Source organism: Penicillium maclennaniae, assembly GCF_028827695.1.
Source record: "Penicillium maclennaniae strain IBT 15551 chromosome Unknown utg000007l:1.0-4884863.0:1.0-4888362.0, whole genome shotgun sequence".
NCBI lineage: Eukaryota > Fungi > Ascomycota > Eurotiomycetes > Eurotiales > Aspergillaceae > Penicillium > Penicillium maclennaniae.
The window spans coordinates 3,766,407-3,790,412 of record NW_026623219.1 but is presented as its reverse complement, the minus strand read 5'-3'; the positions used below and the strand labels follow the sequence as shown (position 1 = coordinate 3,790,412).

At 43.1% G+C, this 24,006-nt stretch overlaps 7 protein-coding genes across 7 annotated transcripts; 5 read left to right on the top strand and 2 right to left on the bottom strand.

The window, feature by feature from the left end:
- Window positions 1-420: 420 nt before the first annotated feature.
- On the top strand, window positions 421-798 carry N7477_008622 (uncharacterized protein; the record flags this gene model as incomplete). Its single annotated transcript, XM_056970285.1, has 2 exons — window positions 421-703; window positions 746-798. The coding sequence occupies 2 exons, from the start codon at window positions 421-423 to the stop codon at window positions 796-798; spliced, it is 336 nt and encodes a 111-aa protein (XP_056820317.1).
- Window positions 799-5,940: 5,142 nt separating this feature from the next.
- N7477_008621 (uncharacterized protein) lies at window positions 5,941-7,195 on the bottom strand (the record flags this gene model as incomplete). Its single annotated transcript, XM_056970284.1, has 4 exons — window positions 5,941-6,133; window positions 6,209-6,792; window positions 6,904-7,005; window positions 7,079-7,195. The coding sequence occupies 4 exons, from the start codon at window positions 7,193-7,195 to the stop codon at window positions 5,941-5,943; spliced, it is 996 nt and encodes a 331-aa protein (XP_056820316.1).
- A 702-nt stretch (window positions 7,196-7,897) lies between these two features.
- Window positions 7,898-9,550, bottom strand: N7477_008620 (uncharacterized protein; the record flags this gene model as incomplete). Its single annotated transcript, XM_056970283.1, has 8 exons — window positions 7,898-7,976; window positions 8,043-8,534; window positions 8,611-8,665; window positions 8,731-8,735; window positions 9,023-9,082; window positions 9,138-9,202; window positions 9,312-9,468; window positions 9,513-9,550. The coding sequence occupies 8 exons, from the start codon at window positions 9,548-9,550 to the stop codon at window positions 7,898-7,900; spliced, it is 951 nt and encodes a 316-aa protein (XP_056820315.1).
- Window positions 9,551-11,775: 2,225 nt separating this feature from the next.
- N7477_008619 (bacteriodes thetaiotaomicron symbiotic chitinase) lies at window positions 11,776-12,066 on the top strand (the record flags this gene model as incomplete). The annotated part of the gene is made up of 2 exons (XM_056970282.1): window positions 11,776-11,886; window positions 11,956-12,066. Coding segments are annotated over 2 exons (222 nt in total), but the record flags the coding sequence as incomplete, so codon positions are not given.
- Window positions 12,067-12,598: 532 nt separating this feature from the next.
- Window positions 12,599-14,382, top strand: N7477_008618 (uncharacterized protein; the record flags this gene model as incomplete). The annotated part of the gene is given in 7 exon segments (XM_056970281.1): window positions 12,599-12,622; window positions 12,764-12,923; window positions 13,000-13,112; window positions 13,176-13,521; window positions 13,537-13,712; window positions 13,985-14,222; window positions 14,294-14,382. 7 exon segments carry the CDS (start codon window positions 12,599-12,601, stop codon window positions 14,380-14,382), a joined length of 1,146 nt encoding a protein of 381 aa, XP_056820313.1.
- A 195-nt stretch (window positions 14,383-14,577) lies between these two features.
- Window positions 14,578-15,869, top strand: N7477_008617 (uncharacterized protein; the record flags this gene model as incomplete). Its single annotated transcript, XM_056970280.1, has 6 exons — window positions 14,578-14,754; window positions 14,785-15,099; window positions 15,157-15,290; window positions 15,339-15,385; window positions 15,561-15,762; window positions 15,845-15,869. 6 exons carry the CDS (start codon window positions 14,578-14,580, stop codon window positions 15,867-15,869), a joined length of 900 nt encoding a protein of 299 aa, XP_056820312.1.
- A 1,225-nt stretch (window positions 15,870-17,094) lies between these two features.
- On the top strand, window positions 17,095-17,799 carry N7477_008616 (uncharacterized protein; the record flags this gene model as incomplete). The annotated part of the gene is made up of 2 exons (XM_056970279.1): window positions 17,095-17,422; window positions 17,582-17,799. 2 exons carry the CDS (start codon window positions 17,095-17,097, stop codon window positions 17,797-17,799), a joined length of 546 nt encoding a protein of 181 aa, XP_056820311.1.
- Between the last annotated feature and the right edge of the window lie 6,207 nt (window positions 17,800-24,006).

Below are 24,006 nucleotides of genomic sequence, written 5' to 3'. Positions count from 1 at the left end.
TATGAAGTAAGAACACCATTTCTTACCGCTGACTATATCTTTATGAGAGTCAATTTAGAGACCCCAGCAATTTCAAAATACGTTTAATTAGAGTCGTAAAATGGCCCTCATATCGCGTACATCGTATATTTATTTAGGACAAGATGCCCTCACAAAAATGTAGTGTGCTGCTAATCATTAGGTTCCTCCAAATATCCACGACCAGTAGCTGTGGGGTGTTGATTAACGGCCAAAAGCCTTGACTTATTAGCTGCCTTAGACTCGGTCAAAGAGATCAGTGAGGTGCGTTCTTGGTGTGTGTGCGCGCAATGGCTTGGCGAATTAGCAAAATGACGGGCCGCGATCTTCGGAGAGCACAGATCATTTAGGACTGATCCAAAGGAACTGCCAACCTCTAAAGGCCCACTCGATGAATTCACAATGGCTAAGAAATTTGCCACTCGGCGTTTCATAATGGAAGCGGGTTATAGACTTAGCGCAGCTAATCAACGCCAGTGTCGTCTTTTCTGGAAGAGGCTGTTCGAAATGCGGAATGCGGGCGTGGATAAGGTTCTCTTATATCGCACGAAGGAATTTGACCGCTTCTGCAAAAGCTTTTCTTCAGAAGGTGGACCTGATTTAGTCGAGATTGTCCGTCTCTGGGAAGAAAAGTATGGCTGCTATATTAAGCAATTGGAGGAGCGGGTGGCTGGGGAGAGCAAAGGTGACCTAACAGGAAGATTATGGCTAAGCTAACCGCTTATAGCAGAAAGACTTACTGTCCCCGAAGATTTATGGAGCAGTGCCACCAATCCGTAGATTTCAACGGAAGAAGAGATTATTTTTGACCTAAGCGGAACATATGAACTATTATCAGCTAAAATATTCGGCGGGTTTCTTGACTTGCAGCTAGATGCAGAAGCTATGCGAGATAAGTCACTTATGGTCACTTTCTAGCCTAGAGATAATATTTTTCTCACGGTCTATCTGATTGTTTCGGTCCAGGAAGGGGATATCCTCGGGCGTTTTACAGGAGTGATTAGGTATTGTTCGGATTATAATACTCTTCACGGTATACCTAGGCCGAAAAGAGAACCTTTGGCTAGACTACTCTATGACGATAGGGTTGCTCAACTTCATGAGGGTGTTAGCACCTAAGGGCGACTCTAATGTTCATCTTCGGTGGGAGCTTATTCGCACCCGGAGAATGGGAGAGTCATAACTCGAGTAGAAAGTATTAGTTATTACTCTTCGAGTAATTAGACCGTTCGAAGAGCTCGTTCATGCTGCTCCCTAAAAGGAGCAATATCTCCTTTATTAGTCGCCAGATTTCGCAAAGCGAGGATTCATAAAGTATTTCAAATCCTGATTTCTTTTTCTTCATTTATATGTTTGTAACTTCTGCCTTAATATATAGCGCGTCAGATATAGAATCGCTACTAATAACGTTTGTTTTCAACAATTTCCTGTTAGGGGTTAGCGTAATTTTGAGCACCGTAGGGAGATACGCTAACCGTTCTTATGCTGAGGGATAGGGTCAGACGCCCTAGGCTCATATTTTTTTGCAACCCGGGTACTTTTAACTTAGAAGATTATTGCAAATTAGGTATGGCCCTCATAAACGTGTTGGAAGGGCAAGGCTCTGTCTACTAAAGAGTTTAATAGCACTATCCACCCTAGCTTTATATATCCAAAAAGCTTTGTATCTTCACTCACCTCCGAGATCGTCGAAGCCATAATAGTATTGAATCTGGCTCGGATTTGCTGCGAGAAGGCCTGCTCTCACAGTTTTCGTACGGCAGTATTCTAATATTCTCCAGTTCGAGGCCTACACAATATATGTATATATAACTCGAGGGTGAGAGGAGGAAGCTTTGTCAGCTAAGGAGTGCAATGGTTCTAGCGGCCTTGACCGTATCTTTTCAAGAAGCTTTCTCTATCCAGGTCACTATTGAACAGAACACTATTGTTCCTCACAGAGCCACCACTAATCAAATAGACCCGACGTCTATTACGACTCTGCCCACTCCCGCTGTTTCCGTTAAAGACATATGAACTCTCGTCAATTTTAGTCCCGAAGACTCCGTGTGCTGATCCTTTAGTTATATTAACTCTCTACCGCTAGAGAAACAGCATTGGAACTTCTGGCCCTACCTTCTTAGGTTCTCTCTTTGTTGAGAGGAGAAGCGTGAGCTGAGGTATCAGCCTATAAAAAAGAATAGCTAGCGGTTAGCTAGAAGAAGTTGGGTGAAGACTTCTATGCCCGTTGCAACTTGCCTGCTCTTATCTTGAGAGTCCTAAAGTTATTGCTTATAATGAAGTACGGAGGTCGCCTGCAAAGCTCTTCTCAGTCTTGCTCTTATCCATAATAAGAGAAAAATAAGAGTAGAGATATCATGTCAATCGAGGGATAATACGTGCCAGGAAGGGCTGCACTATTTATACGTTTGGGCCTGAGGTAGTAGGGGTCTTTATGATCGCTTAAAGTTTGAGAATGGTAGGACACTTAATCCAATCATGACCGTAGATCTATATAATCGAGCCAGCAACAGAGTGGCTTACAGATCCCTAGGGGACACGCCCGGACTGTTCAATACTAAATTATAACATCTGAGTTACTGCTAAATCATAACTTATCCTCCCAAATAGCCTAGAGTTTCCAAAAAAAATACACGAGACTAAAGCATAAGAGTTTGCGTCATACTCGGAATAGCCTTCCAGTTATGTTTCTCCTCAACCAAGAAGATATTCAGTTTATGTCTGTTTTGTGATTCATCATAACCAAGAATTCGTTAAACATTTTAAACCCCTCTTAAGGTTTCGATATCTCAGTATCTAGGCTAAGAGAAAGGGTATAAGTTTACGAAGTAAGCATATAACATCTGATTTAATTAGAAACTTACAGGGGACCCTGGCATTTCAGAGAAAATAAGTTTTCTTTATATTAAGATATGCTTCCCTCCTTCAAATGAATTATCTCGCCCCTAACTTTGGTTTCGCTAAGGTGTGCAGGTATAGGAGAGAGAATAAGGGTATCACTCTACGCCCTGTGATAAGCTGCTACTGCTTGAAGCTCGTTTGAAAATTCAAGCTATCCACTGGGCCTGATATAATCTTATATAAATATATTTCTGGCAGCTTATCGGCTGTCCTGATGTTTGCAGCCGAAAATAGGGATAAAAAAACAGCAGCCCCGTTTCTTGCAGAGAATCGTGTCTGCACGATGGGGGTATGTGAGGCTAGGTCTCGATTATTTGCTGCGGTGGAATCCTCGCCTATATCACAGAAGGAAAGATCATTATTATCAGCCCCGATCGACAGAATGGAATGCAAAAATTTTGGAATGAGCGAGGATTGTCCACAAAACATCATGGATCTTAGTATAGCTGAGTTGTGCATATTGGCGGCGATTGTGTTAATAAATACTCCTTCAGCTTCAAGCTAGAATGATTAAGCACGATTCCGCGTGCACAGTATGCTGCGAGTTCCCTCTTCCTTCCGACATTGGAAATCATGGTGTCCAGCCTATGGGGGATATCCATATTGATTTTTTTTATGTACCGACCAGATCGACTTTGGCATTATAGTTGCTGAGTCCAGATACTCAGTCTTATGATTCAAGGAGATCCCTATGTAAGGTTGGCGGATAAGGCGAAGGGCTTCGCTAAGCGTTAAGGACAAAAGTGGTCTTTAGTACTTTCGAGGAATGATATGCAGAGAGGATATGCGAATCGAGGATTCTGGATATATAACCGAGCCCCTCGAATCGCTTTCGCTAAAGCCTCAGTATTTCGGCGTCGATATTAATAAAAATTGGATAGACGGAAGTCTGGAAGTGGATCGACATAGTAGGACACGTGTCGTTCGATCTGGAACGTTTGCCGCGTATGCGAAAGCCATCGAAAGTTATACCTCACGCCATAGTATATTCAAATCGGATGTCCTTAGAGCACTTGATGGTCTGCTCTATATGTTTTAGTTGAGCTTTAAATCGGAATTCACCGCTAGGCTCCCGAACTGCATACTTAATGTTGCTCTTATATGGAGACCTACATAGCGGCTGAAGAGACGTGACGGGTTCCCCTTATGGTCCTGGGCTGGCTAAGAGGGCTAAGTCATATATAATAAGCCAATGAACGTTAAAAGAGACGATATAGGTGATATAAAGTCCGCCAAGAAAGCAGAGTTCGGTGAGGAGGGTATCCAGTTATTACTTCGCTGGCACGTTTATAGTGGGTCTCGCTCACAACTAGACCCTTTGAATAGCTACGGCTGGGGAATACCGCTTTTAGGTGACGCTCCTCCGGAATAGGAGTCAGTCTATTACTTTACGGAAAATCGGGATGACTTCATAAGATTGAATCGACCACTCTGTCTCTCTAATCTGAAGCCCACATAACTGCAATATTTATCGAAGAACGACGTGCTATATCTTGTTGTTGATACGAGCTGTGTTAAGACATTTTAACTTAGAGATCACATTAATCAGAAGAATGACTTGGAGAGACTGAATTCAAACGTAGTATTGCCAGCTGGGCGCCGACTAATGCGATTTTCTATTATTAATTCCGAGATGCAATAGATCGGTGTTATTATTCTTGATGGCGAAGGGCCGGAATGGATTTATAAAGGATAATATTAATTTATTCTCCTTTCAGAGGTACAGTACTTTAGGCTGGATAAAGTAAAGTATGCCATTGGAGAATTCCCAAATTATTCAATTATGCTTATGGAATATGATAGTGAAATGGGAGTCTCGACCAGGCTAGGGTTGGGAAGGGTGAAGAAAATAGCTTGGATGATGGCCGACCCAGTACTGAAGACAGTTATTCTTGGGTAATCCGGTTGATTATATTATTCACTTAAATTAATTTAATATCTGCTTTATTGTCAAGCGTTCAAGATATTATAAGTGTTTAATATTGAGAAAGGCCCGATAGACACTTGAAAATGCTTGGGGACCCTTCAATTTTCCGACTAACCGTATGAAACCCCTCTTTGCGCTCGCACAGCTAAAGTAATTCGTCGTTCCCATTATAATATTAGATATATTTAATTATGTAGGTGTGGACTCGAATTGAAATAATAGCTTTTAAGATTACTACCTTAGCTTAAGGATATATAGATTTAAGAGGAAAGACGGTTAGAAAGACGTAGAGAAAGGCTAGAAAGACACTTGAGAAAGCCTGTAGAACACTAGTAGCGAACACATCCGTTGCCCAAAGATCCAAATCTGTAAAATATTAGGTGCCCCGACGCGTCTAGTCCCTACATATTACATACTAGTTAATATCCCCCGCTATCGCGATGAATTTAATAGCTTGTTTATGCTATAATACTTAGCAAATCACTGAATTGGCAGCTTAGCTTTATTTTCCTTTGTTTTCAATATTCTAGGCTGGAAAAGTTACCCGCTCTTTCACGTGAAATTCTCGATCTATATAGTCTGCTCTGAGACATCTAATAATCGACCATCCATATCTGCCAAGCGCTTACTGTAGCTTAATTTTGCTTAATTTTCCTTGGCTTTGCTTAGCCAATTAGTATCCTAGTAAGATTGTCTTGCCATTACGCGTTACGAAGATTCGAATACCTAACATCCATAGGCTTTGAAACGTACCACTAAGAAAGAGCATTTAAACACTTATTTTGAAGCGGGACGTTCCACTTAAGGGGTTGCTACCCGGGTAACCCACAAGATCAATTTGATTGCCAGTTGGCCATTTGAATATTTGGACGCGGGCTTCCCTGTTTCTCTCAAACATTATATATATGTCTCGTATTGATAATCCCATTACGAACTTAAGATTTCATGTTGTGACTCTGGTAGTATAGGTCGCATCTTGGAATATTAATAGTATAGCCGGATAGAGAGCCGTCAGAACCAACTGTCATAGAGAACCACACCAACCACAAGCGAGTTTTTTTGCGGATTCAAATGTTCAAAGTGAGCATCAATAACTAACTAATATCAAGCAACTGATCAAGGTTGAATTCCAGCTCCCGTCCTTGGGCCTCTAAGCTCAGATACCCGGGCGCACTCTGCTCGATAGTGCTCACCCACAGATCCCGACTGCCGTAGCCCTCGAAGAGGAACTTATTGGTCTGTCGTGTAACTTCCAAAAGCTCAATTATAGGAAGGTCCATATCCAAGCTATTCCCACAAATAAGCGATTCACGTTAGAAGACTGAAAACGGGGACAGAGTTGTAGGCAAGAAATAAACGTACGGTTCATTATACTGCGGCGGGCCCCCGATACCGGACATTAATAATTCCAAGACTCGTCGGCCCATAATCTGACTAAAGGACATCGTCTGGCCCATATTCCAGGGTCGACGGAGAGTCGAGGCGCGGACGCTGCCATTGGAACCAAACTCAGCCAGCGTTAACCGCCCCGTGAGAAGCCCTGGCTCATCGATCACGTACCACGTGTAGTACGGCCCATCGGCGAACACAACCGTGCCGGCCCGGGTCATCGAGAGAGCGTGGAAATCCGCCGAGAAGAGGTACAGCTCGGAGAGGATCTCGTCGAGCGCGATAGGTGTGGCGCGGCTAACAAACTCTGGAATGTGGCATTGCGGCGCGTTGCCCACGCCTGACAGGTCAAAGGGATGCGGCCCATTCCATTCCCCTTGATGAACGTACAGCAGAATCAGAAACTTCACAAGGTGGATGTAGTCCCGGGGATGAGTCTCGCGGTCTACGGGTGCCAGACACAGGAACCGCTTGCTGGGCCGCGGGGCTTGCTGTGAGAGTAATGAGGCCGGGTAGTCGCGGGCTGAGGTGTATGCTGGGGCACGGCCATGGTAAGACTGCGCGGATTAAAATTTTCAATATTCAATTTCGAGTTACAGAAGCGCAAGAGAAGAAAGAAAAAGGTGAAGAGGAGTGGAAAATTTAAAAATTGGCTTGGCTGTACGGACCTCGCGGAATTCTTGACTGGCAGTAGCCCATTTCTCAATAAGGGCGCGCCGTTGTCGCAGCCCGTCTTCCGGGGTCGAGACTGGCTGGGATTCGGATTCTTCCTACAAGTTTCTAACCGTTAATACCACAAATAATTAATTGATTATGCGAGCGCATTTCCGCGGACTGCCCTACCCGTACGAAAAGAAGCCATCCCTTTGTTTCTTCCGGCAGTTCATCTCGGGGTAAATCCGTCGGATGCAAGTGGATCTCGGGAATGGCCGGCCAGCCTTGTGATGTTGAGTGCGACATTTTTGAGATTTAATTTGTATATGTGAAAAATCGAAATGAAAAGCGAGAAAATAGAGGAGTAGATAAGTTATAAGAAAATCCAAACCGAATCTATATGTAAGCCCTAGAGGTAAAACATGCGGACTGAGCACAGGAACTAGTATTATAGGGCATTACAAGACCCTGGTAATTTTGAGTATTTTTATGGGTCTTCTCTCCACCTCACAGCAGTCACAGCCTTAGAGGGCTTCAGGGCCTTAACTTAGTGGGTCTCTCTGCTTTACCCTCAATTATACCCGCCATAAGAACTATCACAGATAGCCGATACACAGTATTCGTCGGTGGATCCACTGTTATCTCGGTTAGTATCTCCTTAGTCATAGACTCCGGGCCAGATCATTCACTTACCAATATCTATAGATACTATAATAGGACCCGAACGTGGACCCAAAATATGTATAATCCCTATTATTAGCGCCGCAGAGACCGTTTGTCGAAATATTTCCGGAGCAAGGTCCATAGTTAGAGTCACAGGAGGCTCCACAATAATCATCGGTCGATCCACTAAAAATCGGAGTTAAGTTAGATCAGAAGGCGAGAAAGTTCGTTAACGTGAATTTGTGTGTGTGTATGCGTTCTTACCAGTAACTATAAGCATCACAACAGTCTCCAAAGCCGGAATTAAAACATATCCAGTCGTTATTGCTTGCTCCGCAGAGACCATTAGGGGGAGACACCACCTGCACAAACTCCCGCGGAGTCATCGCAGCTTGACGCAGCATAATAATCGCTGGTGGAACTACTAGTAAAAGTGAGTTTAGGTTAGAAAAAGATTCAACTAGGGTCTCCATAATTCTGTCGGACATACCAGTCGCCATAAATGCTGCAACAATCACCAAAGCCAGACTGCTCACACGTATATCCCGTAGTGCCGCCACATGTGCCGTCTGGGGAAAGGACCAAACCGGTGGCCGTGGATGTAGCTACAGAATTCGAGGTCGTGGACGTGGCGGTCTTGCTGGTCGAGGATCCTGTATTGGAGGTCGAGACAATAGTAGAGGTAGATCCTGCAGCAGCGCTACCCGAAGTCGTACCCGTCTCACTAGCAGTGACTAAGGGAATGCTCGTATTAAAGGGGATGGTGGGAGTAGGCTGGCTCAAGTCCAGATCACAGACACGGTCCCATTCACTATACCAGGCGGTGTTAGTCATAAGATCACTAAGGACGATGTTATCCATATCGAGACTATAGTAAGAAATCGCGTTTTGGCAGAGCGTGTAGCCCTCGGTCATTAAATATGCAGTAGCGTTATATATCCCGGTAATGGTCGAGATCGACAGCCCAGTGGGAAGAAGCCAACTGTAATATATCCCGAACTCTAGTTAATTATCCTTTCACTATTATGTGTATCTTATTCTCCTTGGAATTGACTTACGTCGTGGTGCGATTCGCTGTCACGGTGGCATTGACGTTGATCGTGGAGGTCAAAGCTAATAGCGAATTAATAGTGGTCGAGTTATACCCGGAGTATATCTGAATGCTTCCGACTGCTTACACGCACTGGACCAAAGAATCAGTTAATAATGTTAATAGAGCCTTTTAGATATATTCTTACGTAGCTGTTTCCCAACCATAGGGAGTCACAAGTATTGTTGAGTTAAGGATTCAGAAAATAGAAGTCACTTTCCGCGATAGAAAACATAGACGCAACAGTGACACAACTATCATTATCTTGGATTATGTACTAATATCCACAGTTAGTATTAGAGGTTGTAACGGCGTTGGCCGGAACAGGTCTAAATTTGGTTAATTGATATTAAGATATGTATTCCGGATACTTAACTCACACAGCAGTTGTGGCGGCTTTCAGAGCAAAGCTGTTGGGGATAGCTGTAGTGCTAGGAGGGCTAGGGACAGTTAGTGGAACAGTCAAACCGTCCGAGAAAAATTGAAGACTCTTACCTTATACAGATATATTCTCCCTCCAAAGCCTGCAGATTTGAGCAGGCGGAATTGATGGTGGGATTCTATGACCGAAAGGTCGGGGTCGAGATCTGGTATCGCAGATTCCCGAGAATAGACGCGTAGGTATCGTTAGAGGAGACTATATAGATTTCGCAGACGTCGGGTAGATACGTTGGCGAGGGTCAAAATATCTAAGTATGTTATATCGGTTGAGGGAACAACATAGAGATTCGAACTGAGATCCGTGATATTGCACCGCACGTTATCGCCAGCAGTCGCAACAGCGGTTGTCGTGGCTGAGGGCGTTGAGCTCGCAGTATACGTCACGCTATAGGAACCACTCGCCGAACAGCGAGAGATACGACTGCTCACGGAGGCAGGGTCGAGAAGTTATTGACCCTATAGAGCATTAATAAGAGTAGCTAAGTAGTCCAGAGCGCAATCATTACAGGTGACATTTACCCTATTGCTACTAGCTTCTTGAAGAACACGGCTACAGTATTCACCGGATGATGAATCGGTAAGACAGGTCGCAGACTGCTTCCATAGCATCTCACTCCCAGTATCACTGGCTATCTGCATCACCCCGAGATATTATACAGGGTGTCTGTCCCACACGCAGTGTCCACAGCAGAAACATAATCGTCCAAGGCTGTCCGACAAGTATCCGTGCAAATTAGATCCAGAGCATCGGATGACCATATGGTGGTCTGAAACACCGCGGCTCCTAGATTCGAGTAACATAATACGCTGACGTTCAATGCTGAAAGACAGATAGTAGAAAAAAGTGAAGAATTGAGACTTGCTGATATATAGACAAATAGCGTTTCATTCGAAAATGCATGGACAAGAGAGAAAGAGGTAAGCCACAAGAGCAAACCAACCACTTGTCGATTTACAGTGAGGTAGGTCGCTATTCTGATGGGTTAAAGTCGCATTTCCTATTAGCATCGCAGTTCATGCAAAGCAAGCAATAAGTAGTTTTCCTCTTATTTGGTTCTTCCGCCTTTTCCCTTTTCCCTTTTTTTGTCTTTCTCTTTTTCTTTTTCTCTTTCTTACACTTTCACTTTTCCGTTTTTTTAATTTCCTTTTCTTTCCTGGCTGTATTTAGCGATCCCTATGTGGAGCCCTTATCTCATGCAGCCGTATCGCCGAGTCCGAACCCGCCCACGACAGTCTGGGTCGCAGGAAATTATGCACTATGCCACATCGGACTAGCGTTCAAAAGCTAAGTCTGACTTATATTATTCAGGACGCCAGAGTGAAAAACCTCGGATACAATGGCCCTATGCGTCTGCTACTAGCCTACAAGATTTGTCGGATTCAGTATATAAGCTCGCTTACACAGCCTTCCGGGAATCCCGGCATTCAGAAACGTTAAGCTCAATTACTGATAATACGGTCATGATCTGTATAGCAAAGAATCTGTGGGCGCTAAATAGGAATTGGCGTGGACCTAGTTGCTAGCTAGTAACTGCCAAGATTCGCGATATAGGGTTCAGCGAATGTACCCACAATAATCCCCACATAGCGTGCTTCGCTACTCTTAGTGCTTTACGAGTACGGAGTAGTCAGGGTCTAATAATTGCAAAATACCACATAGATAGCAGGGTTTTCTTGGAGAGAAATAATCTCATGAGCCTCTATATAAGCGTTGGCGTCCATAAAAATCTGGGAAATTGGCGTGAAACTTGAAGTTCTACAGAATCACTGCGATCCACTTTTGTCCGAATATGATACCGTAATCTCCACGATCAATTCCCTCACATATGGCGCCCGGGTATGCTCGGTATCGGTAGCTAAATTATGTTAAGAACCGTGGAGCCTTCGATACTTGAATGTTGCTTGTTCCGTATTCTCATATCGGACGCAAGTCTCTGCAACATGAAAATAGGAAGGCTAAATATATCTGTTAAAAGTATGTTAGTATAGAATACTGGTTATGCATATGTGGCAATAAATCGTCCTATGCCAAATTTAACAAGTGCGTAGTAAGTAGAGATCGAAGTGGAGGCCTTCGTTGTCTCACATTTTGCTGTTATTGTAACCGTTGGCGGAACCGGTGCGGGTCTCTACTAGCTTTTCACTTCGGAGTATATGGCTATACATAAACAGAAGCGAGGTGCTAGCCTATCCAGACATAGCTCTAGTTAAAAGGGTGGAAATAAGAAGAAAAAAACTCAATCAATTCAATCGGGATTTTTTCCAGACTATATAAAGGAGAGTCACGGTAGTGACAGTGTCCGCTGCTCGTGAATTTGGGTTATTGAAGTCTTGGAATATTTTCCTTCTCTTTTCCAGGTCTACCCGCCCACGCTTATTTACCTGGCATTTAGACTCCCTCGTCTCTCGATATTTCTTATTTGTTTCTATGTTCTTTTTCTAACTCTATTTCTTTTATTGTGCCATGATTTAGCGACCTTCTTCGGGGGCATAGAGCCCCCGAATCGCCCAGTGGCTGCTCCTCTTCAGCCTTTTAGTCTTTGTTGTACATGCTCAGACGACCTATTATTGTGATGCAGACAATCCTTACTACAATGATACATACTGCGGCGTGAGTGACGGACAAGGTGTACGTGACTGCCGTAATCCCACACACATTCTTATCAACTCACTAAACTTGTGTTTGCCTTAGATTTGTGGATACGGTGACTTCTGCAAAGCGGATATTTGTATCAGCAACTGTAATGCCACCGCAGCGTGTGGAAAGGACGCATCTACCCCGGGTGCTAGCTGCCCACTCAATGTTTGTTGCTCGGAATAGGGCTTTTGCGGCACTAGCGACGATTTCTGCAGCACAGATTTAGGATATTAGGGTGATAACTGCGGACCTCCAACGGTCCCATCCTGCTCCTCTAATGATATCCTTAAGCGAGTGATTGGTTACTACGAAGGGTGGGCGAATAACCGGACCTACGACTCATAGAGTCCCAGTGACCTCGCTGTCGATGGACTCACCTATCTTAACTATGCTTTCGCAACCTTCGACCACAACGGGGATAACTAGGTTATTAGTCCAATAACCGGTGTTGCCAACGAGGATAAGGTTATCAACGACTTGGTAGACCTAAAGTCAAACAGCCCGGGTCTCTCTATCTATCTATCGATTAGAGGTTGGTCATTCAATGATAGAGACACCGCGTCCTACTAGACCGACATAGCCAGCACGGCAAGCGGTCGCAAGAGTTAGTCGAAATCTGTCTTATCCACGCTAAAAAGCTACGGCTTTGACGGTGTGGATCTTGACTGGGAATACCCCGTGGCAACAGATCGTGGCGGCAACCCAGACGATACTAAAAACTATGTTTCCTTGGTTTCGACTCTCCCAGAGGTACTCGATGCTTTGGGAACTAGTTACGGGATCACTTTTACCACGCCGGCTAGTTATTGGTATCTGTAGTTTTTTGACGTTCCCGGCTTACTGTCTGCGGGTGCCGATTAGACTAACTTAATAACCTATGATTTGCATGGAGTATGGGATGGTACTGACCCGTATGTTTAACTTATAACCTTGATGAAAAATTTGCTCGTGATCGATTCTGATATAGATTAGATGGATTGGGAAAATCATGCAGGCCCATACGAATCTCACTGAGATCAAATCGGCCCTCGACCTAATGTAGCGAGCTAGAGTGGAGCCATCGAAAATCGTCTTGGGCACTGGATTTTATGGTCGTTCCTTTACAGTCGATGATCCGTCCTGTATTGATCCAGGCTGTGTATTCTCCGTCGCCGGAAATGCTAGTCCCTGTACTGCCATAGCGGGCGTGTTATCCTACAAAGGTCAGTCCTAGATGGTTCCTCCTGGTAAACTATTCCCGCTTCAAATAATATAATACTAATAAATAACCAACTACAGAGATTACCGAGTATATAAATACTGACGATATAATTGTCTTTCTGGATGACACCACCGCGGTGAACTATATAGTTTGGGACGCAGCCACTCAGTGGGTTTCTTTCGACACCAATGTTACGTTCTAGCAGAAGATCGCCTACGCCAATAAAGTTTGCTTAGGCGGTGTGATAATCTAGTCTCTGGACCAGGATACCTACGATTGGCAAGCTTTAAGCGGGTTGCTGAATAAGAAGGTCGCCAGTGGGGATCTGCTTACAGGCGGCTCTATGAGTGACGAAACCGCGAAGGACCTAGCCACCCTCTATTCCGCCTACAATGGGGCGGATTGCTACGTCTCGGGATGCGTCGATGTGAATAAAGGACAGTGTAAGTCGGGATATAGCGTGCTCGAATACGTATATTCCGCTTCTCTCAGCATGATTGAAGACCCAGACAAGAAGCTCTGTAAGACGGGAGACGATGATTCGAGTGACGCCCAGTATCATTTAATCTGCTGCCCGACGGAGGCTATGCCAGAGAGCTGTCGCTAGGAAGGAGGCAGTGACGATAGATCGTGCACTGGCGGCGGCACTTATGGTAAGGGAACTTACGAGCTAGTTGCGGATTCTTACGCAGATCGCACTGGTTCTAACTTCTGCACCAGTGGAAAACGTTCTCTCTGCTGTAACACTGATTCCGCCTTAGAGAAATGCAGCTGGACAACATGCGGCAACGTGTGTTCATCGAGTATGTATACTTTCAGCATGGAAACACCCGTCGAGGGGACTAGTAAGTGATTATCCTTGTTCACCTCAAGCCCTATCTTGCGTTGGAAGAATCTGACTGAAGAAACTAGACCTAGTACAGAAGACGGAAAATTATAATACAATGTCCCATTTCTGCTGTCTATCAGAAGGTATGTGCCCTTCCTGGTCTGGTTACCCTCGCTTTGCACCTCTCCTAACCCGCAATTCGAAAAACAGATACGTACAAGAATTACAAATAGTATAGCTGCAATGACAGCTGTCCAAACGACAAAGCATTGATTACGCAACGAACCGAAATCTATTCAATCACCGTGGAGGGCGACGATAGCGTCTGCTCTTCTGGTACGAATAAGCTTTGTTGTGATCCTCCCAACGGGGCCAACAATTTCCCTGTTAATCCAGAAGACCTATTCACTTACCCCGACGAAGATAATATAAGCTACTACTATAGCGTCGAAGCCACATCCAACTCAGATTGTTAGTTAAATACTAAGCATCCTTTTGCCTTCATGCGCTACTTAAGACTACGCTGCTAACAATTTGACTAGCAACAAATGATGATAGCAAGGATCCGTTCGCATTTATGATGATTGACGGCGATACGAGCGCCTACGACGAGTCCTTAGTTGACCAATAGACTTTCCTGACTGATAAATAAGAGCTTCGCAAGCGAGATTTGAAATTCCACAAGAGATTAAGTATGTTTGCGAACACTAATGACATATTTGACAATATGATCGAGATATACCACATCCAGTGCACTAATCTTTATGTCAATGGATTAAACTGCAATTCCTTGTTTGAAGGCGGTGCTTCAAATACCATCGTGAAAATGCCCAAGGACTTAGGAGCTGGACTATATGCCCGGGTGATCAGTCTAGTTCCTTTCGGATCTCAGAGTATATCGTCGAATATTAAGGCTAGGTCCACCAGCGAAGTTTACGAGCTCACTGTGGATTATGATCTGGCTAGTGCCGCGACCGAGGAGAAGGGCGATGTCAACTTCCGTGTTAACTACACTGATCTCCTGGAATATTAGAATGAGATCACTAATAGTCCCGGCTCCAAAAAGCGCAAAAGATGGTTCGGAGCTTACGATAAGTGGCTCAAGAAAATAACTACGATTATGAAAGATGAGAAGAGTTCCATCCCTCTGGATTACATTGAAAAGATCAAGCTGTTCCACGCCCATGCTCAGTGCCCCAAGACTAATATAGATGCAATATTCGATATTGATGCCGACATCTCACTGGCTTTGGATGGCCAATACGGTTATTACTTTGAGGGATCTATCCTACCTACACCCACGCTGATCTCGGCGTACGGTTATTTCTCTATCGCACCGATGGCCGCGGTATATCCCCAAGGCTCCTTTATCTCTGGATATACTAACATTTCGCTATTCTTCCAGATTCTCATTACTCTCAGAGCAGAGGCCGTGATACAGTCCGACATAGGTGTGGTCGAACTCTTTAGTGCAGGATTCCCCGGTCTCTCTGTGAAGGGTCTGATCAGCATTAGTCCTGAGCTGGCTTTGACAGGCCAGTTAGCGGCCTCCCTCTAGGTATCGGGTAAGCTCAATGCAGGCGTTAGTCTCAAATGGGACCGCACCGAGGTATATTTCCCTCAGGATGTAGCAGGTGAGAAAGCAAGCATTGCGCCTGCGGACTTGCACAGCGACAATCACTAAGTGTACTCATTTGAGCCAACTTTCGACGCATCACTCACTGCATAGGGAAATTTGGTATATAAGTCAAATATCCCAGATTATTGGGAAACTGGCAATAGTGAATTGACTAAACATTTCCGTTATAGTGACTCTTACCCCTGAGGTCCGATTCGGCATTTCCGTTCTTGGGGGCGACCTGATGTCGGGATATGTGACGGCGGGTATTGCTAACACCATCAAGCTGGGTATAAATGCCACTGCAAGTGTTTCGGGTGATGGTTCGACTAGTGCCGGATTCTGTTACTGGGCAGACTTCGTCTATTCCATCTTTATCCAGGCAAATGCCTCGTGAGTGATATTTATCCTCTTTCCCTCTACTCTTCCTATATCGAATTTGGACTAACCGACTAATTTTCATCTTTTTCCGCAGATTTATCGATGGCGCCGCCTATTAGGGTAATAAGTATGATATTATTTCTCCCAGTGATCCTCTGCCTCTTATAGATAAAACCTACATTAAGTATGTAAGCAGTGATCCCCTTGCCAAGAGAGATTCTGTCAAAGCGTTGGTAGCAAATAGCACTGGAGAGACTTGTTTTGGGGGTCTCATCGCCTGTAACGTCGTTAACGATGTCACGGCGAATAGGTCTGGAAATATGACCTATCCTTATGTATGTGACGGCACATCCTGCACAATTCTTGACGCGAGTAGTTCTGTTAGCAAGCGACAGGCGATCACCGGTCAATGCATACACTACCCAGCCATGTACTACAACTGTGAATAGTTCCCCAATAAGAATATCTAAAACCTAGACACTTCAACTTCGGCAAAGATGCCATACTACACGTTATTAGGTAAGATTCTCTAACCCCCCTCCGCTGCGACTCTTTCCATGATTCCTATGCTGACAGTCGGCAACAGGTATCTATAGCAATATCCAGAACTATCTTAATAAACATACCAGTCTGTGGGCGCCGAGCTACATAGGTGATACCTAGATGCGTCTAATATACAAGCCGGATCCTGACAACACGAACCGGGACTTAGCTTGTGGAGAATCAGGCACAGCCGGTACCGTGGCTGCCAACTATGCTAAAATCAAAAAGTCGCTCTGGCCTCTCGCCGTTCAACAAGCTAGAACAAACGCGATGGGAATGCCTGGGTGGAGTGATTCCATGTCCTGCGATGAGTTTCCTTATAAGTGATTCCCTTCCAGCACCTTTGAACCTTTACTGACGAATACTTGTGAATATGATAGTCAACTCGTAAGTGCCTTTAAGATACCCTTCCCCACTTTAAGGTATTGTAAAGGCATTATATTAATAGTAGATGAATGATAGTGCCGCAGAAGGTGGACTTGGTGCCGTGAGTACTCCCCGAGATTAACTTATTTCACATTTCCCTGGCTGACGATGGACTTTCAGAGCACCTCTTGTACACTGTGGGAACAGCAGAATTACCAGGCTTACATCACTGCAATGATTCTACGACTTCAGGACAAGGTTCGCTCTCCTTAACACTTTTTACCTCCTGTACCCGTGCTACTGAGCTGGAGCTAACTGCCATCCCTTTCCTTTTTCATTCAGTCGAATAATAATATCCGATAGGGGACTGATCCTTGGACGGGTCAGCTTCCGCGCCAATATACGGTAAATCTTTTTGACTCAACCTCGAATCCAATGGGCACCTTTCTCGGAACGTATAGGGGTTACCTCGCGGGCAACCAGAACCTTTATCGAGCGCGCATCGCGGGTGGCGTCAACACGTTTGGTAGCAACGGCAACTACTTCTTGTCTGCGACCAGTTATAACGCCCTCTGTCATCTTGACGCCAGCTCTGCGCTAAGAGGCAGTGCCATGGGAGTGGATTATATCCAGCTAATCATGTGCAACGTGGTATATGGCGACTCGCTAGGCACAGACCTCAAGAAACGAGATGGAGGAGATGGCGATGATGACTCGTACACAGGGCGTCCGGAGATGCATCCTCGCTTCTGGCAGGTGCAAGGTATGTTTATAACTTTCGTTCTTGTTCTTTTATAAGTTTTTTTATGTGACAGGTTGGCTAATGACTAGCAGAACTTCGAATCCCCCCATAATTGGAAAGATCGTACAATTCTCACGCGCCGGGATGACCCAGAAGGACTTACCTAGCACTTTGCCCAAGGAGGCAGTGACTCTGATGGTCTGAAGTGGGATGATACGGATTCGGTCGCCTTCAATCTGCTAGACGAGAACGACCTGCCTGTCTTATCTTCTACATTCTCCACCCGAGCCCAAGAGGAGGAACCGTATGAAGGAAGTGACGTGGAGCAGTCCGCGTCCGTATTGCGGAAGAAGCATTATGGACAGCATTTCTATCGACACGGTCATAGACATCATTAAAGAAGAAAGAGGCCTGTTCAAGTTTTATATTGATACGCACGTGCGAAGTGGATAGCTTTATCTCTAGGAGTTGATCTCCCCCCGGAATACCGCTTCTCTGCACCAATCTTCTATCAGTCGAGAACTTTGCATCTCGGGAACAACCACCGGCTACGCCTTCAATCCCGACAGCGATAGTTTTGATACTTAATTTTTGTACTTATAAGAGAAACTTTGAAATATTAAAAGCAAAAAGTCACAGAAGCTGTGCAGATTGATTCATCGAAAGGCCAGCATTAAGTGCACTGGTACGATAAAGGGAAAACCTATGTAGCGCAACATTTGAAACATATATATACTAGTACACCAGAATTGCATTCAATCTTGGAATTCTATTCAATAAACGTAGCCAATTACACAGTTCTACTATTATCTTTATCACCCGGCGATTGGCCTTCCGCCTCAGCGCTAGAGCGCCACTTCCGCATAGTAATAATAGCTTGGTCAACACGCGATAGAGAGGATTCACTCAGGACAACCTTATGAGTAGCCCCCCCGTCTTTTAACCGGCTGGTTGATTTCTGTTCGGCCAGTTCCATAAGCTTTGACAGCCAGAAATTCTATCGCTCAATGCTAAATGAGGGTAGGTCCTCACACAAGCGCCTAGGCCCAACGGATATCACCTCCTTAGCAGTATACGACTCTGGAGACTTCTTTGTATCCTAGAAGAGTATACCCCCACATCGAATAAGCCACTGTGTTACGACCCAGAGTTTATATTCAAACACAGTTGCAGGGTCAAATGAGATTGGTTCATTATTATAGATCTTATAATAACTATAAACGATCCACTATTAGCAGAATAATGCAAAACCCAGCTATTTATTTCTCGAGGTCAGGCTATGCTTATCCTTATCCGAAGAAAAGGCATTTCTGATGTACTCGTGCACAGTGCACCATAGAGCCAATCATAGGCCACTATTTCACTAGCGTCGCGAGGAAACCCGGAAGCGGTTTAGCGCATTCTGGTATTTATATAATATTTCTCCACCTTAAATATTTGAACCTGTATGTGCCGGTTATCCTGATAAACGAAGGTACATTAAGTGTGCACACTAAGAAGCTTTTTTAAAAGTCTGCCACAGGTCGGGATTTTACCTATGTCGTATCCGGCTGGTTCTAGATTATTCTGACTGAGAGATAGTCTTTAGTGGTAGGCCCAGTAGAGGCTGCGATATATGCCATGCTAGGAAAATCAAATGCGACCGAGCTCAGCCGGTCTGTTCACAGTGCTGGACAGCTACCCGTGCGTGTCCTGGATACCCGGATCGAAGATCATCAATCTTCCGAAATGAAACTCTCAATATAATATAAAGGGCAAAGAAACAGAGTCTTATCTCGGATAAAAGTGACGAGAATATTTAACAATCCGCGCTAGTCCTCGGCCAATTCCCTATTGAAAACTTCTCACCAAGAATTGAGACCAAGGGGGATCGCATATCTGAAGCCAAGTGCTTTTTCTTTCGCAATTATGCCGGGCTTGCTATTTCTCACCTAGCCAAAGATTGTCTTAGCCTCGATATTATGTCTAATAGATATTCAGGCGAAAGGGCCTTAAAGGCAAGCGTCGAGTTAATAGGGTTAGCAAATCTGGGAAACATTTATTCTGCACCTAATCTCCTTCAGTCTGCAAGGAGATACTACGGCCTAGCAGTAAATAAGATTAAGGTCGCCCTCAGTGATCCAATACAGGCGGTACAGGATACAACCCTTGCGGCTATCATCTGCCTATCATTATATGAAGTTAGTTGCCACTTTCAAAATCCGATGCGTTCCTGGTAGCAACAAGAAAACTGACATTTGTACACAATACAGATTATCATGTTTGAGCAGTCTCAATCCTTTCGTACTTTATTAATATATACATAAGGAGCGATCGCTCTGCTTGAACTTCGGGGAAAAGACCAGTTTAGATAACAGGCAGGCTTACGCATGTTTTATGCCGTAAGAAGTGAATTTGTAAGACAGAATCTTCGTGGTAAGGCTGCTTCCGTGCTAATAATGGTGTGTAGCTTTTCGGCTGCCTTTAGAGAGGAGAAAGACTACCCAATTCTCTGACGAACCCAGCCGCTCATATTCTTAGTGCGGCTAAAATAAGCAATCTCTTTGATCAGGACAATAGCTTAATTTAAGTTATCGCCGGACTATATAGTCTGGTGGCGGATATCAGGAATGGCTATCTTTAAGAAACTAAAGAAATATTGTCGATTACTGAATCGATTGACTTGCAGCTAGCAATCTTTGCCCGTAGCCTTCTCAGCCGCTTCCCTTACAATGTTCAAAAATAGGACTATAAGAAACTTAAAGTAAGGATATTGCAGGAGGGCACATATATCTCCCACTACGATGGACATTTCTATATCTACACATCGAACGATGCGTGTAATTTATAGAACAAATATCGCTGCTCCCGGATTTTAGTGACCAAATTAATCTTTAAGTACTCAAAGAAGTCGGATCAATAGCCGCTGCAACCTACGGAGAGGATGAAGCTTAAGAAAAAGCGACAAATCAGCCAATCCTTATTGCGATAACTCGCCATCGATCCCTGCCTTTCTGCTCCTTTTAGGCTAGGTCTTACCGGGAAAAAGATGGACTCTGGTCCGTATCCTAGGATAGTAAATTCGGCCGCCGGATGCACTTTGCTCTTCCCTCTATACCTAGCCGCCACCGTTAATAGATATCTAGGCTTGGTTTGTCTCTGGGTTATGACCTGTTTTAACTTTCTGGGACGGTTTATAGGAATAAATGCTACTTTAATTCTTCTGGGAATGTTACCGAGGGAGCTAGGGCTAGCGAGTCAGGATTAGGTTAACTGGTCTCAGGATTGTCACTTTTCGTTAGCTTAAAGAGAATCGCAGAATAAGCAGTATATGAGTTTTTGAGATCACGTAGGGAATACTAGTGGAAGACAGACCATAAGTAGATAATATACCAAACCGGAAATCATAGACATATAAAGGCTGGAGAGTCAATTGAAATAATATTTGGTACAGATAGCGAGTAATTGGCACGAAACGCGGTATTTATGCGTAGTGGCTAGTCAACTAGTGAGAATAGGGGAACGAGCTCATATTTCCTAATTGGGCGACGGACCCCCCTCGAACTACCCCTAATCGAAAAAAAGTTGAAAAGTGAAAATGCCCTCAAAAATTAAGAAAAATCACGAAAAAAATCCAGGTTTTTTTTTGTTTGCAAAGGAAAAGAGAACTAATAATAACTATTCATAATCACCCTCTTAACCCTCGACGAAATTTTTTACGATCTTCACTCCTGAATAGAAAACCCTGAGACATTGCCGGCTGCGCGACGGGATATCCGATTTTGCCTTGCATTTGTTTCACCCCGGATCTCGACAACCTTACAACACTAAATCTTAATTCGAAACCCTTACAGAGCCGAGCCGTTATAACGCATACCTAGGCGAAGACTGATGCTCAGTATCCCTTTCTAACTACTGTAGTGGGAGAATTGGTGACATAATGAGCCTATGTGTGGCCTCAGGCATGATTTAATGTCTGCAGTGCATAGTACATCTCCAGACACACTTAGAGGGAGACAAGTCATCTACCCAATTCATTCAGGATTCACCCAATTTCTTCTATCCATAATACAGTATTAAGATTATCCCGCACGGCCGCAACAGGGCATCAGTACGGCCTCATCTAGCATCCTCTATACCAGACAGGCAGTGTGTGTGTGTGTGTGTTGTCTAGTCTACATCGCCAGATAGCCATCGAGCCGTTCCTATTTCATATTGGCGTCCCCGGGAAGGCTCTTTTGTTAAGGCACATCACCATACGAAGAAACACATACCTAAAGGGTAGGGATCGCGTTTGACCCTAAAGGCTATAAGACTATCTGAGACCTTAAGCGGGAGACTACATTCACTAGTGATTGCGACGGCATACAGTCGGTACGGACAAATAAGTGACTAGCCAAGATATAGTATTCTCCTAAATATACCTAGTTCCTACGAGGAATACTATCGGACTAATATGCGAGAGATACGGCGGTGCTTTAGATACTACTAAAGATATAGCCTATCTAATTAAATATAGTGGCCGAGTAGGGGTACCTAGGTATCCGATAGCTATAGCACTCCACCACACAGATAATATTAATACAAACAATTCTGTATTATAAATTATAAGAAAAGAAAGAGGCCTTAATAAGAAAAAAGGAAGAGAAAGAAGAATTATTAAAGAGATATAATTAAAAGTAAAGCGCACAGAGTTAGTATTTCTTTTCGGCCGAAAAGCTATCTCTTTTCTATAAGTAAGTAATAGCGTATAGTATATAAGGTATAATAGCTCCTAAGCTATCAGACCTTAAGGGTATTCTAACCTTTATAGATTACTATAAACCTATACTAGAAAGATCCGAATCGACCCTAAGTAGTAATAATTATACGGATAATATAGATTATAAGTATTAGCCACTATCGTCCTTAGCCGAATCGCCTAATAGAGTATAGGCTCTACCTTATTCTTATATAGTTTAAGTGCCTTATTTCTCTATATTACTAGCTCTAGGATCCCTAGAAGCACTATACTTTAATAAGACCGATATCTCTAAGTTCCTAGAGAAGCTATAGGATATATATTTTAGATATAATATTAAAAGCGATAAAGATATTATAGGTATATTACCTTAGTATTACGCGAAGGTCACTAAGTCTTAGGTAAAGAGATAAGACTCCTAGCTAAGAAAGGACTAAGATACCTTTAAGGAAGCTTTCTTAGAGTATTTCTATAATAATAATAGCGAGTAATAAAGGTATATAAAGATATACCTTTAATCCCTTATATAGGTTAAGTAAATAATATAGGATAATATCCGCTTATATCTTAATAAGTTCGATAATATCTCTAGCTATATTTACTTAAAAGGCGAGATTAGTGATATAGATAAGGTAAGTCTCCTTATCTAAGGACTTCTGTAATAGCTTAAAGAGAAGGTTATTAGAAGGTATTCTTATAAGCAGTTACCGAGAGAGACACTAATTACTTATTTAGAGATATATATAGTAATTAGGTTATATATTAAAGAGAAAACCGATATTTAGAGAATTCTTTTAACTATCGAATCTTCTCTAAGTAACCCTAAGCGTAACTAATAACTTTATCCCCTATAATAGTTACCTACTACTATTACGAAGTCTTAGAAAAATTATTAACTAATCGCTAGTTAGGTTTAGTATTAGAATAAATAGGATAGGAAGCTTAGAGAAATATAATTATAAATAGAGATACTTACTCTTAAGCTATAGGCTAGCTAAGATATAAGAAATAATATTCGGTACGAGCCTAATAAAAGAAACCCTTCGAATAGCCTTAGCGCTAATCCTCTAATAAAATACTAAATATATAGAGATACTTACTTCTCTCGACCAAATTAATATCTATCTATCCGCGATATATAAGGCTATAGTATTATATACTATAATATTATAAATTAGATATTTTTAGGCACTATTAAATAACTAGGCCCGAGACTACGCATAATCCTAGGATAATTAAACTAAGAAGCCTTCTAAGGGTAATATAATAACTAAAAGAAATAAGAGTTATATAGAGTATCTATATAGCTAAATAATAATATCGCTCGTGTCACTCTTCTTACTCCCACTTATCTTATAAACCTAAATATACCTATTTACTTTATTATTACTACGCTTCTTAGTATCGCGCCTATATAGGAGAAGCTCGAGGAAAGCGAGGATAAGGAAGTAATTATCCTATTCGGTACTATTAACGCTATTAATAGCTATCCTATAAAGCGTCGCAGAGACTAAGATATTACTAAAATAAGGAACTCCTAAACTAATAGATTCTAACTATATATTACTAATACTAATATTAATAATATAATATAAGATAGATAGCCTAAAGGGACTTAAACTATATAGCCTTAGTAAGAAGCTACTTCGCTATATAGCTAGGTTCCGAGAAGAGTCCGCGACCCTATTAACCTAGATATTACGTAGAGAAGATCTTAGCTTTCGGATATTATAATATAAAAGATATAGGAAACCGAGATTACCCTTACGATTAGTAAGCTCGCTAGGTCTGCTCCGAAGATACGCGCTCGAATAAGTAAAGATATTAATATAGATATTATTAACTAACGTATTAATAAGGTACTCTCGTAAGTATATACTTAGTT